Source organism: Anas platyrhynchos, chromosome 4, assembly GCF_047663525.1.
Source record: "Anas platyrhynchos isolate ZD024472 breed Pekin duck chromosome 4, IASCAAS_PekinDuck_T2T, whole genome shotgun sequence".
NCBI classification, from domain to species: domain Eukaryota; kingdom Metazoa; phylum Chordata; class Aves; order Anseriformes; family Anatidae; genus Anas; species Anas platyrhynchos.
The window spans coordinates 18,999,379-19,016,991 of NC_092590.1; the positions used below are offsets into that span (position 1 = coordinate 18,999,379).

At 53.9% G+C, this 17,613-nt stretch overlaps 1 protein-coding gene and 1 long non-coding RNA gene across 3 annotated transcripts in view; one reads left to right on the forward strand and one right to left on the reverse strand.

Moving 5' to 3' along the window:
• Nucleotides 1–17,613, reverse strand: part of CCNI (cyclin I) — a 37,837-nt gene that overhangs the window by 6,026 nt on the left and 14,198 nt on the right. Inside the window, exons 1-3 of one of the 2 annotated variants that reach the window (XM_027456074.3) lie at nucleotides 17,163–17,563; nucleotides 8,373–8,529; nucleotides 1,065–1,199 (exon numbers count right to left, since the gene is read on the reverse strand). In XM_027456074.3, coding sequence (XP_027311875.2) covers nucleotides 1,065–1,199; nucleotides 8,373–8,486 — 249 coding nt within the window. In that variant the 5' untranslated portion in view covers nucleotides 8,487–8,529; nucleotides 17,163–17,563. Of the gene's footprint in view, nucleotides 1–1,064; nucleotides 1,200–8,372; nucleotides 8,530–17,162; nucleotides 17,564–17,613 lie in introns of those variants that run through there. The other variant, XM_005021924.6, reaches the window with a different exon arrangement.
• LOC113843480 (uncharacterized) lies at nucleotides 13,006–14,401 on the forward strand. Its single transcript, XR_003496815.3, has 2 exons — nucleotides 13,006–13,373; nucleotides 13,839–14,401. It is a non-coding gene; the product is annotated as an uncharacterized lncRNA (long non-coding RNA).

Below are 17,613 nucleotides of genomic sequence, written 5' to 3' on the forward strand. Positions count from 1 at the left end.
CCCAGGTGCAGTATCCTGAATGCTGATTTTTCACCTTTTTTTAACAGTTTCTGTGACATCCCAATCTGAAACCAAGCAGCCATGCCCATTCTCCGCTCAGTACGGCGGTCAGACAGCCTCACTCCCACGGCTGGCACCCACACTTGTTTCCTCCCCGTCTCCTTCACCTCTGCCCGTGTGAGCTGACATCAGCCTTCGGTTCCCAGTCTGTCGGGGTGGCTGTACAGTGTCGAACAGCAGCTCCCCCAAAAAGCACTCACTGGCTGCATCTTCCCCCATCTCCTCAGTGTCCTGCACTAGCACGCTTGCCAGGCCCAAACCTGCCCTTGTTTCTACGTGCCCTCCAGCTAGTTCACTGCTAGCCCGTGCTCGCAGCAGTTCGAGGTGACCCACACGAGACTAAATGCCGTTCAAACGCCAGAGGAGCTGCGAGATGGGAGCGGGGACTTTCCCTGACTTATCTGTAGGAGAGGGCACTGGGCCTACGTTCCTGACTGCGGGCTCGTGGGCATTTCCTTTAGCTATGTGAGTCAGTTCAGTGTAAGGCACAGACTTCTCATTTAAGGCATAACCTCTGTTTAGACTTTCTGAATAAGCCATCACTAGCTGTAGTGTAGGAGACGGGTACTGTGGGAGGGCAAATTCAACCTTCAAACCAGGTTAAAAGTGAGCATGGAGTTGAAGGGGAAGGGCGTGTCTGTTCCCTTAGGTTAAGATATGCCTAAACGATGAGGGGCGTCACATGAAGGAAACGGGCACAACAGAGGAGAAAGGGAAGAGGGCCTTGGCAGGTAAAAGCGCTGGGTCAATTCCCCAAGAACTGCGTGTGTTCGTCAGTCAGCCTCCAGAAGTGCCTTGTGGCAGTGCGCTGTCAGTTTCATAACCCAAAATTTGGTGCCCGGAGTAGGGCAGGCAGCATCCTGTACGTCTGTGAGAAAAAAAGGGCGTGAGAGCAGAGCGGGGAAGGGAGCATTTCCATACAGCCATGCCACTGGGACTGCACACAGAAATAGCCGAGTGGGTATTAGGAATCTCTTTCAGTTTATGTCTCTGCAAATATTTACCTTTACCACAGCTAAAAACCTGTCCAAAAGGCTGATGGCCAGGGCGAGCGTTTCTGGATAAAGGTGGAACTGGTATTTGAGCTTGGCCAGCCACTGAATGACCTCATCCCTCTGCTTTGGAGAAATGGCTACATCCTGTTGGAGAGAAAAACAAAACTATTCTTAAACACAGGCTGAGCGAGGCAGAGAAGACCAAACCCTGTACTTCTGCAGGCGTTATTCAGCACCGAAACAGAAGAGCCTTTTGGAAAGGTGGTGCCCCGAAGCAGCCTGAATCGCTGCTTTGTTCTCACTGTTCCTTACCCCCTGCCCCGAGAAATCTGCCCAACAACTTTCCTCAGAGCAACCTCTGCCATGGCTCAGAAATGTTACTCTGGGGAAAAGAGGAAGGGCATCTGGTAGGTTCTCGGGTACTGAGGGTATTGTGCAGCTCAGCTCTAGGACGTTTCTTTTTTTAAACCTCCTTAGAACCACTCAGATGCACAGAAAAGCCCAGCTCAAACAACAGCAGACATGCCGTGAAGCCAGGCAGGTGCCCAGCTCCTGACAGGCGGAAGATGGGAGGGAAATGAGCTGGTGTTTTCGAGAGGAAAGGTTTGTTTTCCTTCATATCACAGGGATATTTTTAGCTCAGAAACTGTTAAAAATAGAGAATTCTAAACAGAGTTCACAAAAGACCTTTAGCAGTCCAGGTAACTGAGGGCTGGGGCAAAGCAGGTACAATTCCAGCTAAAAACGGTTGGGTTTGTGGTTTTGTTTTTTTTCCTTTTTGGCCTAAGTTGCCATCACTGATGTTTTGGACAACAGCTGAATTCCAGCCACAGACTGGCCACTGACATCAAAGCTCTCCGGCTTGTGCTCTGAAATATCTGCAGCTTCTGCAGAGCCGAGCGCACGCCTGGGCTCCCTCCAGCTGGGATTATCGGGGTGATTAGCCAGGATGTGTCCAGAAGCGAGGAGCGAAGCCAAACCAATTTCCAGTGCTCCGACAGGGTCCTTATGCTCTCTGCAGCGGTTTGGCTGCTGCCGACATGGCTTAAGAGAACGAAGCTGAGTGAAGAGCTGGCTGCCAGGTTACCGGGGAAAAGAAAGCGAAGGGCTTGCGCAAACAGAGATCGCTGCTGGGCCGGGCTGTTGCTGTCCACCCCGCAATAGCAGGGGGGGAAAGCAGCACAGTTTTAGAAGCTGAAGCACCCGGCAGTGGCGCAGAGGAAGTACTCCAGGCCCCATCCATCACCAAGCTCCCCCCACACGCCTCGCACAGCTCTGCCAAAGCTGCTCCCTCAGGGCCCAGAACACCCTGGAAGCAGGGCGCTGGAGGCAGAGCTGGGGCTCCAACGGGATGCCAGCTTCACGCCCTGCGAGCACCTGACTGCCTGCAGCACGCCATCCGTACGCTGTGCTTCATTTCCCACTGGTGCAGAGCTCCCCTCCACCGCCACGGGGGACAAAAGGGGGAAGGTGGCCAGGCTCAGGCCCTGGGGCTGAATTCCAGGCTCAGGCCCTGGCCATGTTACTGCTGGGCATGGGTCCCACCAATAGGCGGTCACAACAATTCCCTTGGAAAAACTGAAGTGGTAACACTGCTGCTGCAGCAGCGATCTGGGCTAAAGACATCAGGTTGTGTAATCAAAAGCCGTTTCTTCCAGCTGTACTGCCTGGTCTAATCCAGAGACACTACCTCTGCCTGCACAATGCGCCTTCAGTGCTCCCTCAGGTGCTCCCGCGGAGAACAAAGCCCTGCCTTGTTTCTCTCCTGGAGCCCCAACTGTGCGACGGCGTCAGCAGGACTGTGCCCTGCTCCCAACGCCCCCCTGGTCTCAGCTGGGGCCTCTGGACCCACCCGGCACTTGTGAGGGGAGAGGAGCGGCGTCCTCGGCTCCAAGCACTGAGTCCAGAAGCGTGAGCGCAGCTCAGGCGGAATCTGAGCAGGTGAACCTGAGACACGGTCAGGAAAGGGCGGAGTGGTGGCTGTGATCAAATCCCCCACCACTCTATTCACTGCACCTATTTTTAAAAGGAAGGCGACAAAGCCATACAAAAGGGCTTGCAGCCCCAGCCAGGTCGGGACAGTATTGCAGACTTCAAAGGTTTCTAGCAGCTTAAGGGATTATTTTGGAAATGCAGTAGCTGGGTGAATCCGGGAGGTAAGCTCTGTGTGTCTGTCGCTGACAAGCCAAACCAAAACCATCCCATCGAACACAATAAATGTGATTTAAAAACCTTCCCGTGACTCCTAAATCACCACCCTGGCCCAGCAGTTTACTGGTGGAGCCAGCAAGGGTGGGCTCTCTGTCCGTGAGGGGAGCGGTGCACTCCTCCTAAAAACAGCCTCTGTGAAGCGGGGCAGCAGGCCTCAGATCGTCCTGCTGTGCTGCTGCCCAGTCCTCACTCCTCTCAGGGGCCGTCCTTCTGTCTCCCCGCTCTTCGTGGGCACTGAGAGGCCAAAAGGCAAAAGTTTGGACTCAGGCGTTAGCTTTAAGTGGTGAGGCCACAACGGAAAGAACAGCAGTGTACACCCAGCCCCTGGTAGCAACTGTCCTTTCCTTGTGAAAAAAGGTGTTTAGCCTAAACCGCTGAATAACAGGGCGGCTCTAAGCAAGGCACAAAGTGCAGCCAAAGAACAAACAGCCCCACTCAGAGCACCACGTTCCTTGAACAGAAAGGAACAACTGCAGGGTGAACACATCCAGGTGCACGCGACAGAGGGAAGGCTTCAAAGCCAAATCTGGCTTCTTAAAAGCTTTCGGGGGGGAGCAAAGGAGAAGTGAGCCCTGAGCCCTGAACTCTGTTGTGCTAACGCCCAGCCAGCAGGACCCTCCTCTGCTCCAGTCTCTACGTGCACAAGGTGGGGGTGGAATTCCTTCCTGCAGAAAGCTGGGGTGAAGCCCAGCCTCCTCCCACCAGCACCATTCCCTGGTTCATTACGGCCCAATTTAGGAGACAGGCAGGGTAATGAGAACTGTTCCCACTGAGTTTCCTAGACAGATGGATCAGTCATTGACCCAAAGGTGTACGGCTGTCATCCCACCATCACGAGCAAGAAATACAGCACTGTAAAATTAATTAAGCTGTGAGGCCACTGTTCCTTGAGTTATACAAAATTAGAAGCAAAAATGAGACAGGGCTGTGGTTGAAAGTAAAAAAAAGTCCCTCTGGGCTGGAAAGCAAAAGTTCCTCTTTGTTTTGAGGTGCTTTCCGACAGACAGCTTCTGCCACTCCGCCTGCCTCTGGTCATCTCTTTGTCTTGCCACCACAAGTCTGCGTTGTAGATCTTATCTCCAGGCTGGAAGAGCACAATGACCTAACGCAGAAGTTTTAATTAGGGAAAATTAAATGGCAGGAGCCCAGGCCTCATGACGAGCCCCTCTTGCAGATCAGCCCGAGCCCTGCAGGTGCCCAAGAGCTCTCCTCTGGCCAAATCCGTGCAGCTCTTTGCAGCGGCGCCGCTTGGCTCGCCCCCAGCAGGAAGCCAGCAGGCAGCTGCAGGGTGCACAGGGGATTTCAGCGCCGGTTTGCTCTGCAGGGACAGCCCCGTGGCGCACAGGCAGGACTCCTTCGTGCCAAGTGCCCGACGGGGCTGTGCTGAGAGTGAAGAGGCGCAGTGCTGCTGCTGCATTGCCTCAAAGTAACGCTTTCTAACTGCCCCGCACCATTACAGCCGTTAGCTCACGGCTCTCCCTTCACCTGCCCTGTGCTGGGGACTGACAGTGCTGTACAACGTGGCAGGCTGAATGCTCCTGCAGCACGATTCAGCCCTTTAACTGCGCTCCTTTCCTCCGGCTCCATCCAGCTTCCCCCTGCTTGGCACCTCCATCAAATAATGACGAGGTTTCCGCAGCTCCTTCTGCTCCTCTACCTGCAAACGCTGCCGCACGCTTGCAGTACGAGACAGGAGGGCCAGAGGCCGGGACGCGGGCTCCACTGTGCTTGCACAGCACAAGGCAGCTGTAAGAACACCTCAGGACTTCTGGAAAATGCAGTCTAAAAAAATATTCTCTCTGAACTCAAACATGACTCAATTTTATTGCTGCCTAATCTAAGGAAAACACCTCACCTGATACTTTTTTTTTCTTTACAGTCTGCTGTCCCAGAGATGTTTTGCTCTTTCCCCTACTTGTTTCTGCCTGTTCCTGCTGTAGGCCCATCTGGGAGCACGCAGGTGACCTTTATCAGGACTGGGAGGCTTCAGAAAAGGGCAGCAGCCAACATCGCAGCCAAATCGGTCCCTATTTGGGTCTCGGGAGCGCCCGTTTGACACCTGTGACCCCCAGCCAGGCCTGCTGGGTTGCTGCCCGCTCATACCAGCTGGGAATTCGAGGTGCTCTCCTGCTGCCCAGTTTCAGAAGTGGCGACCTGCAGGGTCTGTGCTGACACGCACAGACTCCGGGCGGAGCGGTCACCACGGAGCATACCGGGAGAGCTGACCGCACTCAGCTCGTGTTTTTTTCCCACACTGCTGGGTCGGTCAGTCTGCGATTCAGCCGCAGGCAAACGGGCACCAGAAAGAAGGTTAAAAGACCTACCAAGGGCACGTGGTGAGGCGGTGGAAAAACTGAGTAGACTGAGGTCTCCTGGTTCCTCAGGGTGTACAGGGGCAAACAAGAGGACAGAAACAAACAGAACAAGCAACAAAGGAGAAATGATAAAAGTGTACTTCTAAATAAAAATAAAGATCTTGGCTTACACACCTCTCTGCTGCAAAGTTACTTGGTAACATGCAGAAGTCAACCTTTGACCAGTCTTTACTGCTTGATTTCTCAAGCTTTAATCACATGAAAACTTCTGAATGTCATCTGCACAATCTGCACATTGTATAACCCGAAAAAAAAAAAAAAAAATAGATTCAGAAGCACTGGGAGGGCTCCAAACTCAGCCCACCTGCCTTTTGAGCTGAAAAGCCCCTGTGACATCTGGCTTTAATACGCTGCAAATAGTTGGAGCCAGCAGTGTACGTCTAAAGGAGGAAAGCTAAAAGAAATGTACATACCATTAGGGAATGGGAGCTTTCAGACAAAAACTGAAAACTAAACAACAGAAAACATGTGCACTAGCAAGACAGAAGTCCGCAACGGATTCTGCATCCTGTACTAAAAATGTAGAGTGTCTTCCTGTTTCTGTACCCAAGAGTTTCTTTCTTCCTTTCAAAGATCTCAGCTCTGACACATATTTAGAAACCGAATTTTTGTTTTTAAACACTAGAACCAAAAATGTCTCCCGAAGGGTCAAAACGGAAAGTTTCCTCCTGAAAGCATACTTGTGGCGTACCTCCAATCTGATCCCTGGTTTATTTGCACAGGCACTCACGTTTTCTCATTTGCAAACCAGATGAGTCTGTTAAAACCCAGCCCGTAGCCAGTCTACCTTTGCAGCAGGGAATGGAAAGTTACACGTGCCTCGGGCTGCCAGATCTGATACGCGCAGGGCCGCGGAGCTCCTGACTGTCATGGGAGATAAACAACAGCTTCATACAAGTCAGCTTTAGGCTACTGCAGAGGTCCTCGGAAGAGAAATAGATGTTAGGGAGTGTGACCTTCTTCCAGCTACTGCAGAAAACAGGTAATTCACACAACTTCAGCGACTGCAGCGTTGCCCAGATGTGTACTGCACAAGGGAAGGCACATGTGACAATTTGGAAAGCCGGGTGTCAGGAACTGGAGGAACAGAAGGAAGCATTTCATGTGACTACAGATGCTGGGTTCTCAGCGACTGGCGTGGCAAGCCAGGATTTCCCCAGAGCTGAGGGCTGTGTTTATGTTCTCCCTTGAAGCTGACCTCCGCGTATTTTACACACGTGCACCCAGAAATTCCACTGTGATTTAATGATTATTTACTGCTAGGGGACACGCAGTACTGGGGCATTCTAGCTGACTACCTGGACACCCAAACTGACATGTGGGCAGCGCAACAACAGTTTTGGAGGTGGGAGTTGTGTGAAATTGCACAAGGGGAAACTCAGCTGCAGGGCCACAAAGGCCTCAGCGTGCCGTGGGCCAGGACCTCATCTCAGGGGGCAATAGCACGGCCCCGTGATGGCTGCCTGATGGCGGCGGTGCCTTCTGGGCCACCAGCACCAATGTCAGCAGGGCAGGATGGTTTTGTCCCTGTGAGATCCTCACCCAAGTATCTGCTTCGGTTACGCTCTGCATGTCCCTGCTGTCCTGTTGTACTGTAATCTTATCTCCCTCCGTGATAGCCGCTGGTTTACCATAAGCGAGGGTCCGACATCGTATGGGGCCTGAAGACAGCCACACAGTGTCCTCAGCACCCCTGACAACCAGGTCAGGCGTTTGGAAACCCAACTGTAGACTAACAAAACTAACACTGAGCCTTTAAAACCCCATTTGTTCCTACCGAACTGCAGCACTTTGCCAGGCCGGAAAACCAACCCCGGCACTGATTAGCTTTGACAGGCACTGGCTGACGTACTTGTTTGGGTGAACGTCGTGTGAATCAATAGGAGCAACCCGGGATCTGCGGGGTTACTTCTGGCCGCAGCAGCAGCAGCGCTGCAGGAACACGGAGGTTAACTCTCATTTCTCATCCTCTCATTTCGCAGTCTGTTTTAAGCAAACCTCGTGGAGCTCACAGGTGTTTCCGAGTGCACGCACCAGATGCCAGCTAAGCGATGAGCACAAACGCGACTTGGGCTGGATGAAGCAGTGGGCAACCTGGCCCAACCTCGTCGCTGGCCCTGCCCCAAAATTTGGGGAGGAGGTTGAATCACAGACCGGGGCTCTTCCTGAAGCAGGCAGCGCTGTGCTGAGTCAGGCCCTCATCCGGTCCGAGTCAGTACAGCCACAGCCTGCCCCGCACACCTGGGCTGACTCGCAGCAGAGGAAGAAAAGGTGCCAAAGCCGGGCCTGCCCTGTGCCCGTGCTGCTGCAGGAGGGTGCCCGAGCCAGGCGAGCGGTGCTGCTTCATGGGACAAGGCGTCTCTTCATGTGGAAAGCAACCGGCACTTCAGCACTGTTAGCAGTGAACTAAGTCCAAGAGGATGAAGCCGCTTCTCAGAAGCGTTGCAGAGCTGGTGCCCGCTAGAAATGTGTGTTAATTAATCCAAGCACTTTGTGAAATGAGTTTAATTACAGCGGTACACGTACATGCTTTCACAGGCTGCATGTCCTGCACCCCAACTGCGGGTCTGTCCCTCGCAGGGAAAAGCACCCGCTCGTTTCAGAGGCGAATTTCCCAGCCTCAGGCAGAAGGTGACCCCTTGTGCAACAGCCCGAGTTGTTCCCCCAAAACACACCAGACACTCTCATTCATGCCTTTACCGAGATGAAGGGTGAGAAGGAGAGACATTACCTGATTGGGCTGAATTTTCGGCACATGTGCTTTCCACATTTGAGCTTCCCTAGAGATTGCCGTCTCCAGAAGGAGAGACAACCTCTGGCTCTCCAGGGGTCCTGAAAACTTCATGGTAACCCTTGGATCCACCTGCCACCCAGCTGGATACAGCTACCTGCAAAACCAAAGACAGCCTGGTGAGATGCGGAGCCGTGCCCACTGGGTAAAAGAAGCAAGAGAAAGCACAAAGGTGACTGAAGCTGCAGGGACTGGAAGAGGCTGGTGTGTAACGCACTTGGCAGACCCTGCAGGGAAACCCAAAGGGGATGTCAGTGAGTTGGCTGCCCTGGCCCCAGTCCCCCTAAGCTCAAAGCAGCTGGCCCAGGGAGCTGTGACTGCCGTTCACACGTTTGTCTGACATCCCGGCCCTGGAGTCTCGTTCCTTTCCCCAGCCACGGCAAGTCCTGTGCAAAACAGAGCGACGTTTGTTTGGGAATTTAAGTGATTTATGAGCTGAAGCACAACCAAAAGAGCAATATTTTCCCTCTCTGCAGTACGGTTTGCAGTTTCTCACAGAGGAGCCTGTAAAGGGGCTCTCCTGGCCCCCCACTGGCCTGCCTGAGCATTAACAATGCACCAAGAACCTCCAGCTTGGAAATTAGAAACAAAACACAGAGAAGTTTGTTCTGAGATTCCACCTTGTACTTTTAAAGAGAGAGAAGATCCGATCGGAAAGGTTATTCAAGTTGGGCTAATATTTCCTACCATTACTCTGTCTGCACATTTCTTGACAGCATTAAATCACTTAGGCAAAACAATTCTGCCCTGAAGGGTAAATCCATGGGAAAGTTATTTAAACTTTCAATTCCTTTTGTGAGCTCTTGTGAAATCTGAAACAGGTGGATATTGGCCAAATCCTAACCAGGGTATTTCAGAAAGAGCAGCCTGTTAATCCAGCAGCTTACGCTGCATTTACAGGAAATAAGGCAACGTGCTGAAAAAGAGAGAACAAGCAAAGCTCACTGTGAAAACAGAGAGACTTCACTCACTGTAGATGACAACGGCAGCTCTGAACAGAAGAAGGCCCAGTGTCGTTGTGGGTTTAAGTGCACAGCTACCACTTCTCTTACTTCACAAAGGTGAAGCCAACATTCAGACGGAACCTGCACAGAGCAGCACTCGAGTCCCGCTCACAGCCTTGTAGGTTTTAAGTGGCAAATAAACATCGAGGCCTTCGGTACTGAACACAAACCCCTCTTCACTTGGCTTTTAGGAAAAAATTGCTTCTCCTTGAGGACGGGCGAGGCAGCACTAGCTCGGCCCAGCCCTCAGAAGCTTTCTAGCCCCTCGGTGTAACAGCCTGAGGTGAATGGCTGCAGGGAATGCCTTGGATCAGGACTCCCGACTAGCTGGAAACGCTCTGCAGGGTCTCAAAACCGCCCCCACCGGCCCCAAAATGGCAAGTTAATTATCCTTGTGGACTAAGTAACCCCTCCTCAAGGTCCGCAAGAAAAATTACAGGCCAAAGCCAGCATCCTCAGGTGCTTTCTTCTGCTGTGACAGACGGACGGTCCCACCGTAATTATGACAGAAATGGGTTTCCCAGTCCTCTGGGCCCATCCTGGTCTTGCTCCTGTCTTTTTTTCCCGGTTTGGGCCACGGGGCTGGCCCCAGAGACCTCTCCAGAAAACATCCCTTTGCTACCCCGACCCATCCCAAGGCTCTCCCTGCAGTCAGCATCATGAGCAGTGACAGCAAAGGGAAAAGAGGAGAAAATAACCTTTCCCTTCTGCAGCAGGGAGGTAAACCAGCGAGGGCTGAGGCACAATAACCTTTATAAGGAAAAAAAGAAGCAGAATGACGCGCTTGCAAGTTTTCCTTGGAGCGAGAGTGGTGCGCAGACTTTTCCAGCACCGAGAGCACACCAGGCGAGTCGCCAAGCACCCCGAGGGCTGAAGCTTGTTTGCATCTAAATTTACATAGCTCTTAATCAGATAAATGCACACCATTAAAATAAAAAAAAAATTCCAGCATGCCCTACGTGCATGCAGTTCTGCAACTATCTGCTCCAGAGCCCCACAGCTGCAGGAGGAGAAGCTGTGAGAGTCAGATGAGGCCACCACACACCAACTCGCCCCCGCTTTCTGCCTCCGTTTCCCCGATTTCAAATAAAACTCAAGACCGGGGCAGGCGGCCGCCCAGCTGCTTTTTGGTCTGGGGCAGGGGGTGCTTGTGCAGGAGGCAACGCGTGGCTGGTCTGTGGGCTTTGTGATCGCCTGCGCTGCCAACAGCAGGCGGCTCTCGCAGACAAAAGGCGCAGCGGAGGAACGAGTTACCCCGAATTATCCCGGCTCCTCAGCGTCCCCACCTCGCCGCAGCGCTGCTGTGCCGGTGTGACAGCCACGCTCTGTGAACGGGATCGCCGAAATCCTTCAGGGCAATTATGAAAACCTCTTTTGTTTTGCAGTGGTTTTTGGTCATGGATCGTTTCAGAAACAAAGAATAGCGATACAGGACTGAGATTTCTAGGACTAGAGGCAGCCCAGGAGCTGTTGCCTTTCTGTCACACATGAGGCCAGGCGGGCACTCTGGGCAGCAGGGGTTATTCCAGCAGAGCTCAAGCACCGCGGGCATTTCTGCAGACCGCATCAGTATTTTCTGCAGCCAGCAGCCACATCTGCCTCGGCTGCAGTGAGCAGTAACACACTCTCACAGATGACCCAAAACCAAGACTTTTTGGGGTGGGGGAGGACGGCGAAGCTGGAGGAGAGGAAGGAGACTGAGCCCCTCCGAGCTCCAGCCCGCCATCTGTGATTCCCAGCGATGGAAACGTCGCGTGCACGGCTCGGAGGAGCCATCTCCCTGCGCGTTGTGATTAGAAATTTCAAAGCTGTGGGCGGGGGGTGGGATGGATGTTAATTTTAGCATCTGGGGCTTTCTCTCGGCTTAACTCCTTCCTCACAATTCGCTCCAGGCAGGAGGAGGTAGCTACAGCAACGCCTAGGTCTGAGAGGGAAAAAGCAGCGGGCACACACGGCCTTTACGCTTTGTACATCTTTTTAATTCGGATAACAACCCTGAGAGGCCAACACTCCCATGAACGTCTCACTGCTGGAAATCACTGCCCGGCTTTCCGTCCTTTCCACCTGACCAAGCACAACAAGGGCTAGCTGTGGAGGACAGGCAGGGGTTAAGAGCAGCATTCGGCTGTTTGCCTTGTGGAAAGTAAGGCGTGCTGTAGCCTGGTGAGTGGAAATAGCTGGCCGGAGATGTGAGACAATATATGTGAGTGTTTCCAAGCTAAGTGACCGGGGGAAAAATGTTTGGGGATGCAGTGTCAAATTTCACCGTCTCAATAAGCGAGGGGCTGGGCAGCGATGAGCTGACTTCTGTGGAATGAAGTCAAATTGGAATTAATTCCCCCCAGAGACATGTGGGGATGTCACGGGTAGGCATCCCCCAGGTAAGCGGATGAGAGCACCTCTACCAAGCGAAGCAGCGTGTCGGCTTGTGTGGAAGCAGCCAACAGACCCAAATTCCCAAAGCGGCGATTTTATTCGGGCTGGCAGTGAAGGGCCCTTGCCATTTGTCGGCGTGACTCACCCAGAGCTAACTCCCACAACCTGCTACAAAGGGAAGCCTGTCAGATATTTTGGCAGCATCTTTCAGGCGAGCTCGCGTACATCACACACTCGCCACTTCTTTTCCTCCAACCAGCTTTTTCCAGGGAGTGTAAACAAATGTGACCTCATTTTAGTGCTGGCTTTCCAAATTTAAGAACTTCTCCAAACATCTCGAGGACTCGAGATTGATGCAAGCGTTTCCCTATTTAAGGGAGGCTGAAATGCCATTTCCCGTGGTAGGGACTTCTGAAAAGCCAGGCAGGAGATGAAGCCCTGCCTGAACTCGCAGACAACATCCCCATTCTTTCCCCCGTGAGGCCGGCATGCCTCCAGGTCCCTCCTGCCCTACCAGTGGCACAAGCTGAAAACACAGGACGAGGTTTGCAGCTCCTTTTTGTCTCGGCCAAGAGCCCGAGCAGCCTGTGCCCAGAAAGGCCTTTGGTAGCCAAGGGCTTAAGCTGCAAAGAGGCTGCCCCAGCCAGGCTGCTTCCCCTTCTGAGGCACCCCGTGGCAACGTCCCAAGCCAGCCGCGGCTGAGAGGTGAAGGCAGGCTCCAGCCCTGGGAGAGCAGCTCCAGCTGCGCAACGCATGTGTTTGATGCAAAGAGGAGATGGAACTCAATATACTTTAATGAGCTCTGCTCTGAGATTTTGGTTTATTTGAACCTAAAAATCAAAGGAGAAGTTATTAACCGACAGAGGCTCCTTGCCTGCATGGATTAAATTAAGCAAAAACAAAACCCTAGCAAAGCAAACCCCCTCCATGCCATTTCATGAACGCCTGCAGAAGAACCGCGTATATTTTATACTCCTTCAGCACTGCGGGCTCATCCTCTGGCTGCTGATAGGCACGCGAGATGCCTCTTGAAGACACGAACTCCTCACAGTGCTTATTAAAGTCAGCCACGGGGCTCAGGCGAACGTTTTGGTAGGAATCGGCCCCGCTACGGCCTGGCACGCAGATCTCCAGCCTGGCAGAGGCGCTGCCAGGCCAGGGGCGTGACTGCACCCAGTGACACCAGCTGGGGGGTCTCACGGGGACGAGGCCCTGCCCATCAGGGAATGCCCAAGGACCCCATAAGGAAGGCAGAGGTGGCTGCTGCTGGTGAGGGAAGCCACAAGGCTGCGGGTCGGAGGAAGCTCTAACGAGGGAAACGAGCTGCCCCTGATTAGGGAGGGTCAAGCACCCGTTAGCCAGTGCTCGGGAGAAGCCTATATAAGAGGGCAGCTTGCAGAGCACAGCCACTCTGTGGGGTGGGTGTGAAGAAGGGGGCTGCTCACCCTGCACTGCTGGAGGGGCTCAGGTATGGCCCTTCCCTGGCAGCTGTGGGAAACCAGCAAGCTGTGGTGCCTCTTGGAGGTGCCTGTACTCCACGCATGGAGCTTGGGAGATAAAGGTGAGGAGCTGGAGATGTGGGCCCTGCTGTGGGGCTGTGATCCTGTGGGGGTGGCTGGAGTGCCCCAGCTTCCTTTGGGAAGGTCAGGGTGGGAAGCTGAGGGGACCTCAAGCTGTGGCACTGTGGTAATAAATGGTGTGCCCCAAGTCTGCGACCCCCACAGCCAGAGCTACTTGAGGGTCTCCAGCCAAGGGCCACCACCGTGAGGAAGGGACTGGAGCATCCTCCCCCTGAGAAAAGAGGGAGCTGGGCCTCCAGAGATCCCTGCCCACCCCAGCCAGCCTGGGTTTTGTACAGGCTTCAGGCTCAGAGCAGTGGTGAGGGCGCAGCTGTGTGCCCAGAGTGGCTCATCAGTTCTGCCGGCACACGCAGCCTCTGCAAATGCTGAAAGCAGAGCAGGAAGCTTAAAAAAAAAAAAAGGGGGGGGTAAACCAGAGCTGGCATTATGTAATGTCTCGCTGCTAGCCTCCTCAAAGGAAAGGCAACACATGCAGAGCACGATCTGCTTCTCCCACCGCCACTGCGACCTCTTCTAAATCACTGTGGGCTGGAGGAAGTCACTCTGAGGAAAATCAAGCTCACAAAGTCTCTAAGAGCAAGCGGCAACTTCAGAAAACAGGGCCAGAGGCTTTCCTGCTTATACAAGCTAACTCTCTGCAGACAAGGGCCAACAGGCTTTCAGGATGCGAGGCATCACGCACCGCCTTTTGCACAACATAATCCCCCGAAACCAAATAAAGACGATGCCTCCGTGGGCAAAAAGGCTGGAACGGGACTCGGCGATGGCGCTTTGTCTTTGGGAAGCAGTCATTAGCGTAAATGAACAGCAACAAAACCAAACAAGTTCTTACCCAGTTCAACACCCACATCCAAAAAAACATGGGACTACAATGGCTCAATTCCCCTCGACAACAACAAAAGAAAATGTTATCTGAAAGCATAAATGCTCACTGAGGCCAATATTTTGCTCTGCAGACTCTGATTGGCTTCAGGGTAAATTATCAGTGATTACAGCTAATACCAGGATACAGTGCGAGGCACTAAAAAGAGGTAATTATGAGGAAATGAGAAATTATCTGCTGTAGAAACAATAGATCAATTATGAGGTACAGCACAGTAGCTGCGGAGCAGCATTCTTAAGCTCTGAGGGTACTGTCTCCTCTTTCTCATTAACCAAAGAGAACCCACAGTTATAAAGCTTAATTATCCTCCAGGAGCATAGGCTTGCTGTCTAATTAGCTTCTTGTTGAGACAATATAGAAAAGGACCTAATTCCAGTTGTCCACAAAATGGGATGGCACAGGCTCATCTCTCCCGCCCAACCAGCATGAATTTAATAGCCTTGGTATCCCTGGTTCTGGGCCTAAAAGCAAGAATCCTCGGCCTAAAACAAGCTCAGAGAAGAAACCCTGGGTATTGATGAAGAAAACCCTGTGTCCAAGGGCTCATGCTGTGCAGCCCCCCTCTGCTGCCATCACATGTACAGGCATGTTTGTGGCTCTTCCCTGAAGGGAGGCTGTGCCCTTAAAGGAAGCCGGCTCCTCAGCAGCTGTTAGGAGCAGTTAAACCCCAAGGTTTATAGGCGAAATTACAGTGGGAAGGTAAGCGTTGAAGATTTGGGGGCTCAAGCCAAGAGCTACCCCTGCAAATGAGCAGGATCTGCGCAGGGCAGCAGCGCAGCAAAAGGCACAGCCTCTGGGCAACGGGCCGTGCAGCACCTCCCGGCATCCCGGCACGGGGTGTGTTTGATGTCCGGGCTACTGAGCAAAACAGAGGCTCTGCATTAACGTTTTGTTCATTGCGGAGCTCACAGGGGAGTTCATTGCACACTGAGTGCAGATCCCCTTTATGGCCACCAAAACGGCGTTGGTAATGGTCACAGTTAGCAAGCACAAGGGAAGGGAGAATTGGAGACTGCATCTGCCTTGTACTCAGAGGGGAGACACCTGATATTTTCCTTACATCTCAGTGACTTCATCTTGCTGTTTTGGCCTTCAAAAACAGCCAGTATTGTCCTGAGTTCTGAAAGAAACTATTCTCTATTGTCAGTGAACCAGAACTCCCCCTGAAATCCACCTCCTCGAGGGGTTTCCTGCTGCTTTGTAGCAGCAGGTGACAGCAGCTGGGTGTGCGGCATCCTCGGCCCCACTGAAGCCCTGGGAGCTACGGGGAGCGCCGCAGTTTGTTCCTGGGCACGAGAGGACCTTTGGCTCCCATGGCTGGGTTTCACTCTGGAGGCGCACGATTTCTAACCATAACTTGCTCCCTGCTCAAGCAACCAAGCCCTAAGGGCTGTCATTCGGCAGCGAGAACGCTCTGACTAGCTCTGGTGACCCACTAGTGCTGCTCAGCCCGTACTGAGTTCCTCTCCAGAAGGCTACAGAGCAGTGCGAAACAAACGGCAGGCTGTGCACCTCCGCTGTCACCCAGGTTAAAGATATCGTTTACACCTGTGTGACAGCTGTACCAAATCTCACTTCCGAAAAAGCACCACATGAAAAACACAAAGATTAAACCTGCAAAGACAGGTGCTCCCGAAAATCCAGTTGGGTGGGAGGTCATGTTTAGCTACTGCTTCTTAGCAGGGTGCTGCTGTGGGTGTGCAAAGGAAAGCATCCTTTGTGTGGGCCCAGGGGGGGAACGTGTGCTGAAAGGAGCACCGCACCAACGCTGTGTGTGTTTTCGCTCCTTTGCCTGTGCAAGGTAAGCTGGGGAGAGGGGAAAACATGAGACAAACTACAGGGGGGATGCTACAGCTGCGAACGCCTGGGTCCAGCTATGGACTTGAAAAGTTTATCCCAGGGCAATGATATGCAAAGACATCAAGTGGCCTCGCATTCGGACTGCTGTGTATTTAACCCAGTAGGTCTGTCTGGGGTGTTGTGATAAATCTGAAAGCAGGGAGATGACACATCTTGGAAGGAAAATGTTGACTGCACCACAGTGTTAATGTAAGATGGCAGCCACATAGCTCTGGGTGCTGTGCTGCCCCGAAAAACCTAGGTCCCAACCCCTGGCTTGCCAATTTCCTCATACAAAGCTGTGCCAAGGCCTGTGGGGTGCAGGAATAGGGACGGGTGAGCCACAGCTGCTTCCCTCATGCAGAGCCTCGGGAGCATCCATGGGGGCTGCCCGCAGCCCCGTGGGACAGCGGGAAAGCCCGGCCCCAGCAGGCATCCTCGGAGCAGCACCTTTTGTGCAAAGCCAGAGCAACATCTGTCAGTCCTGCAATGACGCCAGGACAGACGCCACCTTGGAGAAACTTTAAATAAGGACAAGCAATAGGCAAACAAAGCTCCGGGCTGGGCCGGAACGTACAGAATGGGAAGGAGGCAGGAGGGCCGTGGTGAAAGGAGCATCTGAGAGGGGTTTGGCTGAATACTGAACTATACATGAGCTGCGAGGAGGGGTGCAGGGTAAACTGAAGTATAGATACAGGGGGAAGTTCAGCTCCTGCTGGGGTGAGGCCAGAAGATCGGCTCCCCGCATCCCACACCAGGGTCCGTGCAGCCCCACGCCCTGGGGATGGGGGCGAGCCAGCCCCACAAGGTGGCCGAGCTTCTGTCCAAGCAAACCTGGGTGCTCCGCAGGGATCCCACAGCAATCCCTTGGGATGAGGCGACGGCGGGGCTGGCTTCTGGAGCCCAACCGCTGTCCGTGAGCGGGGCGAGGTGGGCCCAGCCAGCCGGCCCTAAGAGGGGGGCACTCCGGGGCCTGAGGGGGACGCGAGGGGAGCCCCCACTCCCCCTTCCCTTCCCTTCCCCGCCCGCTTCCCCGTCCCGGCCTCACCTCCCCTGCGCGGCGGCGGGGTGCCCGGCGGGGCCCGGCCATCAGCAGCCCATGGCGGGGCGGCGGCGGCGGCGCCGGGGGCTCCTCCGCGGCTTCTTCAGCTCCGGGCGGGCCCCATGGCCGGGGCCGGGGCCGGGAGGAAGAGGAGGAAGAGGAGGGAGGAGGAGGAGGCGGCGGCGGCGGCCGGCGGGTTCATGTCGCCATGGCGGGGCGGCGGCGACGGGCTGCGAAGGGAGAGGCGGGCCGCCGCCGCCGCCGCGCGGGGGTCGGGGGAAAGAAAAAAAAAGAAAAAGAAAAATGAAAACAAAATAAAACGGGGAGGGGGAAAGGGAAGGAGGGGAAGGGGAGCGAGAGGCAGCCCGCAGCCAGGCGGGGAGCAGGGGAAGGGGCGGCGCGGCGGCTCCCCGCAGGCTCTGCCCGCCCCCCGGGCGGGGCCGCGGCGCTGGTTGGG